The sequence below is a fragment of the Cervus elaphus genome, chromosome 9 (assembly GCF_910594005.1).
Source record: "Cervus elaphus chromosome 9, mCerEla1.1, whole genome shotgun sequence".
Classification (NCBI taxonomy): domain Eukaryota; kingdom Metazoa; phylum Chordata; class Mammalia; order Artiodactyla; family Cervidae; genus Cervus; species Cervus elaphus.
Window position 1 is genome coordinate 19711666 of NC_057823.1, and position 13231 is coordinate 19724896.

The following is a 13231-nucleotide window of genomic DNA, read 5'->3' on the forward strand; positions in this document are numbered from 1 at the left end:
CAATCCTAAAGGAAACGAACCCTGAATATTCATTGGAAGGACTGATACTGAAGCTGAACCTCCAAAACTCTGGCCACCAGCTGCAAAGTGTCATTGGAAAAGACCCTGATGCTGGGAAAGATCGAAGACAAAGGCAGAAGGGGGAGGCAAAGGATGAGATGGTTAGATGGCATCACTGCCTCAATGCACATGAATTTGAACAAACTCTGGGAGATAGTGGAGGACAGGGGAGCCTGGCATGCTGTAGTCCATGGGGTCACAAAGAGTCAGACATTGAACAACAATAACAGTAATAAAAACAATTGTGTTGGTCAAAGAATAGAACAAACTTGGACCACGACAGATGGCTGGGAAACACTGTAGTTAAAATGGAAATTTAGTGACAAAAAGGACAGCATGGTCAATCAGTGACGAAGGGAGAATAATTGAAAATAAAGTTGGGCTTTATTTAGAAAAAAACAATTAGCACTTCAGCCAGAGGGTTTTCTCAAATACACAAACATCACATCACTGCTGAAAGCCTGAATGCCATTTTGATGACAATGATGGCTAATGTCTCCTAGAAACCCCAGACTTCCCTGGCAGGACTAAAAGAATTCTGCAGGTACTTGGTTCAACCTCACTTTAAAAATACATAATATAGCAAAATAAAAAAAAGAAAAAAAAATAAATAAAAATACATAATATCTTGGAGGGCTTGTAGATCTGTGAGTGTTGAGAACTGGAGTATTTCCTGCCTTGTCAGTAAACAAGGGTTACAGTCATCAGTGATTCTGGCTGTCCAAATGTGAATATCTGAGCCCTAAGGGCACTCAGGAAGGAGAATACTTGTGTGACCTGAGAGTCAGCAGGCTGTAGCCGTTCCCTACAGTGAGCACTGAGGGACTCTGGATATGAAAACACTGGATATTGGCCCCAGATAGCTGAGATGCATATGAAAGGAGTGATTTCAGTGAGCCCAGACTCTGGCATCTTCCCATACATAGAAAAGCGCTAAATTCCTTCACTTGGGGTGTCTGGTTTTCTTTAATTCACAAAATCCTTTCGATGTTCAGACTACCTGCCCTTTGTTGCACACTTCTATGTAACCTGACTCCTCCCCCTAACTCCTTGGAGCAGTTCTCTAAGGGTCACTTGAGATTCTTTCTCCCGGGTTTAAGTCCTAAAAATTCCCACCGAATAAAACATAACTCTCAACATTTAGGTTGTGACTATTAAGTCAACAGTGTTTATAACTGATCATAAAAAGTGGGTCTTCTTTCTCACCAGAGAGAAAAAACATCTCAGGCCGACAGGTTGCAGGCATTGAGGGGTATTTTGTTGTTGTTCAGTCGCTAAGTCCTGTCTGACACTTTGTGACCCCATGCACTGCAGCACACCAGGCGCCTCTGTCCTCCACTGTCTCCCAGAGAGTACTCAAATTCCTGCCTATCTAAGCATCTCATCCTCTGTCATCCCCTCTTCCTCCTGCCCTCAATCTTTTCCAGCATCAGGGTCTTTTCCAATGAGTGGTATTTACATATTCTTTTGTTTCTCAGACCCGTACTCTGTGGATCCAGGAGTTCGCGTGCAAATCTTGTGAAGTAACGCCTGTACAGGGTGCCTGGAGGGTATGTACATGCATTCTGTGGTTTGCTGAGGGAATGGCAGGTCTGATTAAAGGGAGACCAGCCATGCAGAACTAGGGGCAGACCAGTCAACCAGGACAAGTGTCTTCCAACCTTGTTATTTCTGCCCAGGGAAGAGGGTTTGGTTTCAGCTTGGGAAATAAATCTTCCTTTTCCCACAGTATTAAAGGCATCTCTTTTCGTGCTGCTAAGGGCAGGGGTGGATGTGCTCAAGGTGGATGACACACACACCCCAGATCTGAGCTTGACCTGGTGTAGTGCACTGAATAGTGTTCTCCCCAAACTTAGGTGCACTGGGTGGGCACTTGTGAATGTGACTTTATCTGGAAAGAGGGTCTTTGCAGAGGTAATCAAGTTAGCATGAGGTTAGACTGGAGTAGGGTGAATCTAAAATCCAATGTAACTGGTGTTCTTATAAGAAGAAGGAGGGACTTCCCTGGTGGTCCAGTGGTTAAGAATCCACGCTTCCAATGCAAGGGGTATGGGTTTGATCCCTGGCCAGGGAACTATGATCCCACATGCTCCATGGTGTGTCAAAATATAAAAAAGAGGGAAATTTGGACCCAGATACACAGAGAAGAAGGCCATGTGATGCCAGAGGCAGAGATTATACACCAACAATATAGGTATGATACATCTGTATACCAAGAAATGGCAAGGATTGCTGATAACCACCAGAATTCAGGGAGAAGTAAAGAAAGATTCTTCCCTGGCACTTTCAGAGGGCTCATAACCCTTGATTTTGAATTTGTTTTCTTTTTTTTTATTTTGAATCTCTAGCTTCTAGAAATGGGCTTCCCAGGTGGCTCAAAGGTAAAGAATCTGCCTGCAATGCAGGAGACTTGGCTTTGATCCCTGGGTTGGGAAGATCCTCTGGAGGAGGAAATGGCAACCCACTCTGGTATTCTTGCCTGGAGAATCCCATGGACAGAGGAGCCTGGTGGGCTACAGTCCATGGGATCGCAAAGAGTTGGACATGACTGAGCATAAGCACAAGCCTCCAGAAATGTGAGAAAATAAATTTTTACTAGGTTAAGCCAGCCAGTTTGTGATACTGTCTTACAGCAGCCCTGGGAAGCTTGAGGTGATGGGTTACCAATAGGTGTATAAAACATTTGAGGCATTTCAAATTCATGATTACAAGAAACAAGACCCAACTCTAAATAAGTGCATCTGTAGTTGAGAAAAGCTCCAACTCCATTAATTAACTTAATTCTTTGATCAATTTTTGAGAAACCACAGTTAAACTGTTTCCATTTTACTAAAATTGTTTTCATTAAAATTAGGGTTTGTTTTTTTTTCCCCTGTGCAGATTTTTAGTTTCTGTTTTTCTTCCTTATGAAACTTTCCCACCAGGGACCCCCCCAGTTGTCTAGTGGTTAAGACTACTTGTCAATGCAGGGGGTGTGGGTTTGATCCCTGGTTGGGGAACTAGGATCCAACATGCTGCAGGGTGGGGCCAAATATTAAATAAACTAAATTTTAAAAACTTTCCCACCAAGCTTTTACTTTTATGAGCTTCATTATTTCCAGCTAGTTCCCCTTTACCCCCTCAAAATGTGCAGAGTGCAATTTTGGTCAAAATTTGATTTTACATTTTATTGTCTTAGCCAGTGCTAGCATTCTTTTCATACTGCAGCCATTAAGTTAAAAGACACTTGCTCCTTGGAAGAAAAGCTATGACAAACCTAGACAGCATATTAAAAATCAGAGACATTACTTTGCTGCAAAGGTCCATATAGTCAAGGCTATGGTTCATCCAGTAGTCACGTACGGATGTGAGAGTTGGACCATAAAGAAGGCTGAATGCTGAAGAATTGATGCTTTTGAACTGTGGTGTTGGAGCAGACTCTTGAGAGTCCCTTGGACAGCAAGGAGATCAAACCAGTCAATACTAAAGGAAATCAACTCTGAATATTCATTGGAAGAACTGATGCTGAAACTGAAGCTCCAATATTCTGGTCACCTGATGGGAAAAGCTGACTCATTGGAAAAGACCCTGATGCTGGGAAAGATTGAAGGCAGGAGGAGAAGGGGATGACAGAGGATGAGATAGCTGATGGCATCACTGACTCTATGGACATGAGTTTGAGCAAACTCTGGGAGTTGGTGATGGACAGGGAGGCCTGAAGTGCTGCAGTTCATGGGGTCACAAAGAGTTGGACGCAGCTGCACTGAACTGAGCATTCTTTTGTCTGTGTGTGTGTGTGTGTGTCAATTTTTGTCTTTTCCTTTCAGAGTCATACGTTCCAATTTGCCAGTAACCAGCAAGATGGATTCTCTTTCTCTCTCTCACCCTCCCATTTTCCTCTTTTTTTCTACCCCTCCCTCTCTCTTCTCTTTCTTATGTGTTACCACTTAAATTCTTCCAGGTGTGGTTTTAGCCTCAGACAGTTTTGGTTTGTACTGGAGTGGGTAGCCATTCCCTTCGAACCAGAGATCGAAGTCAGGTCTCACTGCTTTGCAGGCAGATTCTTTAACATCAGAGGCACCAGAGCAGCCCAAATTTCTATCACTAACAATATCTATTTTGAATGTGATTCTACACTATTTTTATTCTTTAGAGCAAAGTACATCCATAGCGAAAAGCTCTAGGAGGTAGATGCCAACGTATCTGGGGGATGAAGAATCTGGACCTCCCAAGAAAGAGACTGTTTTTGTAGCTATGGAATCTCTAGAGCCTCCAACCCACTCTGTTATGTTTTTGCTTTGATGAGAGAACAGTTACTTGTGAGTTACAGTAACATCAAGGGAATCATGCAGACAATCCCCTGGTTGTCTTCATAAAGTCCTTGAGAGGCTATGGAGCAGGTGACATGATTATGCACGTGATGGGCACCCAGCTGGGCCTGGCCCACACCCCCAGCACACCTTGCCCCATGCTTCAGCTTCTCTGGAACCTAAGATTCCCTTGGAAGTCTGGTGAACCAGCACAGTTCACTGAGATGGTCATCTCTCTGTACTTTCCAGTCCTCACACCAAAGCAGGTGGCCAGACAGGCCCTTAGGGGCTTCTTCACCTTGCTTTCTTTTTGTTATTCTTGTCACAGCCAGGCCCAGCTGGGTGCCCATCACGTGCATAATCATGTCACCTGCTCCATAGCCTCTCAAGGACTTTATGAAGACAACCAGGGGATTGTCTGCATGATTCCCTTGATGTTACTGTAACTCACAAGTAACTGTTCTCTCATCAAAGCAAAAACATAACAGAGTGGGTTGGAGGCTCTAGTTGCTTTTTTAAAAACTTGCCCCCTCCCAGCTTTACTGAGCTACAACTGACATACAGCACTGTGTAAGTTTAAAGTGTACACATACTTGTTGATCTGATACACGTATTATGTTGCAAAATGATTACCACTATAGGTTAGCTAACCCTTCTGTCCTGTCACATAATTACCACACAATTACCATGTCTTTCTTGTGGTGAGAACATTGAAGATCTACTCCCTAAGCAAATTTCCAGTTAATAATGTGCTGTGCTTAGTCACTCAGTCATGTCCAACTCTTTGCGATGCCGTGGACTGGAGCCTGCCAGGCTCCTCTGTCCCTGGGGATTCTCCAGGCAAGAATACTGGAGTGGGTTGCCATGACCTCTTCCAGGGGATCTTCCCAACCCAGGGATCGAACCCAGGTCTCACATTGCAGGCGAATTCTTTACCGTCTGAGCCACCAGGGAAGCCCCCAGTATATAATACAGTACTGCCAGCCTTAATGACCACACCGCCCTGTACCTTAGATCCCTAGAACTTATTGTCATTGTTGCTTTTGCTCCTGAAAGTAGAGGCAGCATAAAGTTTGGGGTGCCTCCAGCCTTTTGATAAAAGGCTCGGAGCTGATGACAGTGTGCTAGAAGGATTATTTCTATATTGGAGGATGTGAAATGAGGTTTGTCTGGTAACAAGAAAATTGCCACTTTAGGACTTCCCTGGCAGGCCAGTGGTTAAGAATCTGCTCTTCCATTGCAGGGTGCACGGGCTCGATCCCTGATCAGGGCACTAAGATTCTGCAAGCTGTGTGGCGTAGCCAAAGAATACATAAAAATAAATTAAGAAAATTGCCACTTTGACCTGAATCTCTGGTCCAGGTACTCATGAAAGAAGGAATGAAATAAGAAAAGAGAGAGAAAACAGGACAAGAGGAAGGAAGGCAAAGGAAGAAATGAGGATGATAGAAGAAGGAGATGGAGAAAAGAATAAAGAAAGGAAGGTCCCTTCCAAGGGGCTATCACCACAGGTGGCTATGTGTTTCTCCACCTGCCTCCTGGCCACCAAGGACCCTCTAGCTAATTTTTTTTTTTTTTTTGCCATGTCCAATGGCATGAAGGATCCTAGTTCCTCCACTAGGGATCAAACCTGCAACGGAAGCTCAGCATCTTAACCACTGAACCACAAGTGAAGTCCCACTAATACAGTTTTCCTGAGCACCTACTAGAGGCCAGGCACCGTGCCTCGGACTTCCCATGTTGTCTAATTCTCACGTTGATCCTTCAGGGTGACTAGGACTCTCCCCAGTTTCCAAATAGAGAAACCGAGGCTTGAGGGTGGCGGGGAGGAAACGTGCGCACGGTCACCCAGGCGCCTGAAGAACGGGACCATGCAAGTGATGCTGGTGTCTGTGTTTCTCCCACACACTTACGGACTCGGGGTTCTTGACGAAGACCTTGGTGCTCCCCATCTGGTACTGGTCCGGCTCCATGTTGACTGCCCGCAGCAAGTGCTGGACCCCCTGACGCTCGTCCCCGCGCCAATACGGCCATGTCTCAGGGGTCAGAATGGCGTACCTGAGGCCGGGGCAGGGGAGGGTCTGAGCGGCTAGTGGGGCTGCGGGTAGGGTGGGGCGCCTGGAGTGGGCGGGTGGTGGGCGGGGCGCCTGGAGTGGGCGCGTGGTGGGCGGGGCGACTGGAGTGGGCGAGTGGGCGGGGCGCCTGCAGTGGGCGGGTGGGCAGGGCGGGAGGTGGGTGAGAGTGGCAGGGACGCCTCACCTCTGCAGGAACTTGGCGAACTGGCGGCGGTAGGCAAAGCCCGCGCGGCGCACCCTGATGTTCTCCTTCAGGCCCAGGTACTCCACTTGGTGCTTGACCCTGGGGAGAGGGCAGCCTGAGTCCCCTGGTGGCGGCCTCACCGCTCCGGGGCTGTCTGGATTCATGCTGGGAGCAGTTTAGGGAGTGAGTTCTGAGGTCTAGGGAGGGGGTTCAGTGCTGGTCCAGGGGGTCCACTTCCACTTGGGAGTTAGTTCTGTGCACTGGGGGACTGGGTTCTAGGGGGAGGGGTCGGTGTTTGCTGCGTGGTCAGTTCTAAGGTCAATTCTAGGGGTGGGTCCTGGGGTCTGGGGAGTGAGGGGGACTATATTATTAGTTCCACAGACAGTCTGGGATCCTCCCTGGGTACCTCGGTCAGTGCTAGGTGTAACCCCGGGGCCCTGAGAGGTTTTGCGCTGGTCCTAGGGGTTAGCCTGGGTGAGACCTGTGATGAATTCCATGACCCTGGGTGGGTGGGGGGGAAGGTTTGCGAGGGAGGGTCAGTCTCGGGGACAGGCAGTGTGGACTGGCTTAGGTGGGGCGGTGGTGGGGGTCACCTGTTCTCTTCCCAGTCACGGGGCCTCTTGGTCTCGTTGGGCTTGATGCATCGGATGTAGTGGGGTGTGCATCTCTTCAGCGTCGACACCAGGTCATTGGCTTGTTTCTAAGGGGGGAGAGAAGATGGGGATAGGGGGGCACAGATGGAACCCTCTGGCCCCTCTCGCTTCCCATTCTGAATACAGCCCCAAGAGACTGAGACACGCTGCACGGGTACGTGGGGGGCAGCACCTGATGGACTCAGGTATCCCTGGTCCCTATGTGGCTCTGTTAGCATGTACCACATGGGGTTCATATCCTGTGTGTGTACCTGACCCTTGAACTCCAAACCAGGAGCTCTCATGTCTGCCGCACTCACCGCTTAGCCAGGCGCAGAGTAAGTGCTCAGTGAAGGTTTGTTGATGGAATAGCTGAGCATGTGGGAGCACACACTGCCTGGTTATTTCTGCCTGTCCTTTGGGGCACAGGTATTTTAAAAGCAGAGAATCATATGTGTGTGCCTGAGAGGCCAGGGTGGTGCATTTTAGTCCTGCAGGGGAGACTAGAAAGGAAATCATTCCAAGGGGGAAGACTAGAGGAGTGGGAGGAGAGACCCTGGCATGGATCACATTTCTGCTGTGTGATCTGAGCCAGTGACTGCACTCCTCTGAGCCTTGGCCTCCCATCTGCCAGGTGGGACTAATCTCCTGTCTGTAAAGTGTCTCGTGTTTGCTGCCAGCACTGAGAAGTGTCCAAGATACTGTTATTAAAGTATTAATATGATGGTACACCCATGTTCATAAAAGCACTCTTCACAATAGCCAAAAGGTAAAAACAGCCCAAGTGTCCATCAGTGGAGGAATGGATAAGAAAATATCCATTGTATCCATGGCATATTATTCAGCCTTAAAAAGGGAGGAAATTCTGACATATGCATGAACTTTGAAGATATTATGCTCAGTGAAATAAACCAGCCACATAAGTGTCCAATTCCACTTATAGGAAGTCCCCAGAAGAGTTACACCCATAGAGACAGAAAGCAGGATGGCAGGTGCCAGGGGCTGGGCGAGAGGATGGGGAGTTAGTGATTAATGGGGACAAAGTTTCAGTTTGGGAAGGTGAGACAGTTCTGGAGATCGATGGTGGGGATGGTTGCACAACAATGTGAATGTCCTTCATGCCGCTGAGATGTACACTTAAAAATGGTTAAGGCTCAGACGGTAAAGAATCCTCCTGACAATGTAGGAGGTGCGGGTTCAATCCCTGGGTCAGGAAGATAGCCTGGAGAAGGGAATGGTGACCCACTCCAGTATTCTTGCCTGGAGAAGAATCCCATGGACAGGGGAGCCTGGCTGATGACAGTCCATGGGATCCCAAAGGGTTGAACACAACTGAGCGACTAACACTTTCACTTTATGTACATTTTACCATAATGAAGAAGAAAGTGACAAATGACCAAAAGACCAAAAGAAAAAAAAATAAATCATTAGGATGATGGCCCATGTCTTGATTTAGGGGGTTAGGAGGACATTAAGGAAGCTGGTCCAAGCTCCCCAACCCCAGCGCTGGAAGAAGCCCTCCAGAGCATAGAAGATGCCAGAGGGAGGGGCAGAGGCTCTGCGATGGGGAGAGATGGACATAGGAATGAGAGAACTGGACGCATCCCTCCCCATGCCCACCTTGATCTTGGAACCGGCGGTGCTGGGGCGGCCCTTCTTTTCCACATCCAGCTTCTCAGGAAAGAGCATCCGGAGGAAGGCCCTGGGTGGGGGAAGAGAAGGAGTTTGGAGGTGCAGGTGAACCTCGGGTGCCTTCCTGGAGGTGGGGCTGTTGAGGTCTGGGACCCAGAGATCATGCTGCACATGTGTGGTTCTCCCTGAATGTCGGCAGGTGTGATGATGCGAACCAGAGAGTGGGTTTCATCCTTTTGGTTCCTTGATTTATTTGTACTGTTACTTTTTGCTCTGTGACTGTGCATGACTTGGGTAGCAAGTAAAATAAAACAGTTCGACTAAGTGATGTGGCATCTCTGGCATCACAGGTAGGTCCCCTTGGAGGAACTGTCTTACAGGCAGAGGCTTGCACATGCGTGCAGGGAAATACAGACAAAGACCTTGCTGCTGCGGCCCCATGGGTGGTAGCCACAGATGGGCACAACATCTGTGTCTATCAACAGGGCATTGGTTAAATTCACTTTGGTGAAACTGAGCAGGACCCTTGAGGGGACCTTCCCAAAGACAGACAATTCCTCCTCCTTCCCATGTCCACCCCCCCCCCCCCATTTTCTGTTGGAAAGCTTTAGCCTCCTAGGCCTTCTCTGAATTCCAAAGGGCAAATTTAATCAGAAAAGTGAGAAAATACAGAAACAAAGGAAAGCAGTCAAGCAGGACAAAGTAATGATAGTTTAGCTGTAAAAGAAAGTTAAAGACTTTCAATTCTTCCTCAGTGGGTGTAGAGGGCTTCCTTGGTGGCTCATCGCTAAAGAATCCTCCTGCCGATGCAGGAGATGAGGTTCAAGGGTTCAATCCCTGGATTGGGAAGATTCACTGGAGAGAAAAAAATGACAACCCACTCCAATATTCTTGCCTGGGAAATCCCATGGACAGAGGAGGCTCGGGGGTTACAGTTCCATGGGGTCTCAAAGAGTTGGACATGACTTGACGACTAACAACAAAGGGCTATAGATAATATCCTGAGCCAAATCCTTAAGCTGTTTTGCAGATACTAAAACCCCTGCCAGGTAGAAGAAGTTAAATAAATTCTGACCACCAGCATGTAGACCCCAGACCAGCTGGAACCAGAAAGTTGATGATTAAGATTCCTGAAACATCACCCTGTTACCTCACCATCAACTGATCAGGAAATTGTGACAGGATCACACCCTGTGACCCTTTCTCGCACACAATCTGTAAAGATCCTTCCCTGAAAGCCCTCGGGGAGTTTGGGGTCTTGAGTAGAGCTACCTGTTCTCCTTGCTTGTACCTGCAATTAATGTACTTTCCTTCACCGCCTCATAGTGTTGGGAGGTTGACTTTGCAGTGAGTCTGGTGGGCAGGCCTGAGTTTGTTTTGGCAACATTGTTATGTTCATTGTTACATTCCTCTTTGATGAGATCTTCCCTGAGGGCTATAATCTAGAATGAGTGGACTGCTTAGTAGATGCAGACTATATACCAGACCACCTGACCTGCCTCTTGAGAAACCTGTATGCAGGTCAGGAAGCAACAGTTAGAACTGGGCATGGAACAACAGACTGGCTCCAAATAGGAAAAGGAGTACGTCAAGGCTGTATATTGTCACCCTGCTTATTTAACTTATATGCAGAGTACATCATGAGAAACCCCGGGCTGGAAGAAGCACAAGCTGGAATCAAGATTGCCGGAAGAAATATCAATAACCTCAGATATGCAGATGACACCACCCTTATGGCTGAGAGTGAAGAGGAACTAAAAAGCCTCTTGATGAAAATGAAAGAGGAGAGTGAAAAAGTTGGCTTAAAGCTTAACATTCAGAAAACTAAGATTATGGCATCTGGTTCCATCACCTCATGGGAAATAGATGGGGAGACAGTGGAAACAGTGTCAGACTTCATTATTTTGGGCTCCAAAATCACTGCAGATGGTGACTGCAGCCATGAAATTAAAAGACGCTTACTCCTTGGAAGGAAAGCTATGGCCAACCTAGATAGCATATTAAAAAGCAGAGACATTACTTTGCCAACAAAGGTCCATCTGGTCAAGGCTATGGTTTTTCCAGTGGTCATGTATGGATGTGAGAGTTGGACTATAAAGAAAGCTGAGCGCCGAAGAATTGATGCTTTTGAACTGTGGAGTTGGAGAAGACTCTTGAGAATCCCTTGGACTGCAAGGAGATCCAACCAGTCCATCCTTAAGGAGTTCAGTCCTGGGTGTTCATTGGAAGGACTGATGCTGAAGCTGAAACTCCAGTACTTTGGCCACCTCATGTGAAGAGTTGACTCATTGGAAAAGACCCTGATGCTGGGAGGGATTGGGGGCAGGAGGAGAAGGGGACGACAGAGGATGAGATGGCTGGATGGCATCACCGACTCGATGGGCATGAGTTTGAGTCAACTTTGGGAGCTGGTGATGGACAGGAAGGCCTGGTGTGCTGCGATTCATGGGGTTGCAAAGAGTCGGACATGACTGAGCAACTGAACTGAACTGATGTGTTTGCATACATGTGTGTTCAGTCATGTCCAACTCTTTGCGACCCTATGGACCAGGCTCCTCTCTCCATGGGATTCTCCAGGCAAGAATACTGGAGTGGGTTGCCATTTCTACCTTCAGGGGATCTTCTCCCCCCAACCCAGGGATCAAACCCCCGTGTCTCCTGCATTGCAGGCGGGTTCCTTTACTGCTGAGCCACCAGGGAAGCCCACACAAGTGATAGGAATGGGGATTTGACTGCAGTTTTGCATGAGGGATCTTTGTGGGTAATGCACATGTTTCAAATTGAATTGTGGTGATGGTTGTACAATTCTGTACATTTATTAAAAATCATTTCTAAAAATGGATGCATTTAATGGTATGCAATTTAGACCTGAGTCGGGCCATTTAAAAATAAGTATATATGTAGATTCAGTTTTATTGGATGTGGAATAATATTGGACAGAGTTGCTCTAAATCAGTGGTTCCCAAACTCGAATGTACACATGGCTCCTGGGATCTTGTTAAAATGCAGACTCTGAGTCATTCAGTTTATGGTGGAGCCTGAGATTCTTCTTGTATCAGAAGATGTTCATGTTACAATTCTAGAAACCACACTATTAGCACTTTAGGAACCACTGTCTTAGAACATTCACCCTGTGCTATGTTCCATTTGGTTTCAAATTGTGGTGCTGGGGAAGTCTCCTGAGAGTTCCTTGGACTGCAAGGAGATAAGCCAGTCAATCCTAAAGAAAATCAACCCTAAGCATTCATTAGGACTGAAGCTGAAGCTGAAGCTCTAATACTTCGGCCACTTGATGCAAAGAGCTGACTCACTGGAAGATACCCTGACGCTGGGAAAGATTGAGGGCAGGAGAAGGGGGTGGCAGAGGATGAGATGGTTGGATGGCACCGACTCAATGGACATGAATTTGAACAAACTCTGGAAGACAGTGACTGACAGGGGATCCTGGCATGCAGTCCCTGGAGTCATGAATCAGAAACGACTGAGCCACTGAACAGCAAAATTCACTAGAAACAGCTGCCCCCACAAACTCCATGGAGTGATGGGAGCTCTGGGGAAGGTTAGGTGGTTCCTGGGCCTCCCCCATCCCCACAGGGAGTTGCCCAGAGACCTCCACGCCTGAGACCACTCACTGCTCACTGGTCTGCATCAACTCTATGAGGTCAGAGAAGAGGACATCACGGTTCCTCTCGCAGAAGCCGCTGACGTCATAGGAGACCTGGAGGAAAGTGGCATGGGGGGGGGGGGGTAATAAGAATCTGAAGTGAGGGATCAGGGATCCCATGGGGGCCCACCCTGGGGTGAGAAGACTGGGCAGTACCTATGGTTCATATTAGGCAGTCAGGAGCAGCATGGACCTGGTTGGGGTTGGGGTGGGGCTGGAGGTCTAATGTTCAAGGTTAGATTGGAGGGTTAGGACTGCAGTCTGGGTCAGAGGGGAGAGAAGATGGAGGGTTACAGTCCAGATTGGGGGAGGGAGCTGCAGACTGGATCAGGGGAAGGAGGAGATGACATATCCCAGCTTGGGGAGTAAAGGGCTGTAATCTGGGTAGGGCAGAGCAGTCCCTGGGCGTCTGCTAATTAATTTGGAATCAAAAGGTCACATTGAGCCTCTGTGTTCCGGTCGACCGGGGGCCTGGGGTATGTGTCAGGAGGGTTATAGCACTGGCTGGAGTTTGGTGGGTGGGTGGGTGAGTGGGTTTCAGCCTGGCTTGTAGACTGGGTCTGCCATCCAAGGTGCAGGCTCCCTATAGTTCTGGTCAGGCTACTCTCAGGATGAGGAGCACAGAGCCCCAGCCCACTTTAGGAATGGTGGGCTGCAGCACAGTCAGGGAACCACTGGGGCTGTTTACTGCCCAT

The 13231-nt window shown here is 47.9% G+C and overlaps 1 protein-coding gene across 1 annotated transcript in view; it reads right to left on the minus strand.

The window, feature by feature from the left end:
• Positions 1 to 13231, minus strand: part of MYO1F (myosin IF) — a 39926-nt gene that overhangs the window by 5090 nt on the left and 21605 nt on the right. The window contains exons 15-19 of the mRNA XM_043911740.1: positions 12505 to 12590; positions 8861 to 8942; positions 7202 to 7308; positions 6609 to 6707; positions 6263 to 6407 (exon numbers count right to left, since the gene is read on the minus strand). Of these exons, the coding sequence (XP_043767675.1) occupies positions 6263 to 6407; positions 6609 to 6707; positions 7202 to 7308; positions 8861 to 8942; positions 12505 to 12590 (519 nt within the window). The remainder of the gene's footprint in view (positions 1 to 6262; positions 6408 to 6608; positions 6708 to 7201; positions 7309 to 8860; positions 8943 to 12504; positions 12591 to 13231) is intronic.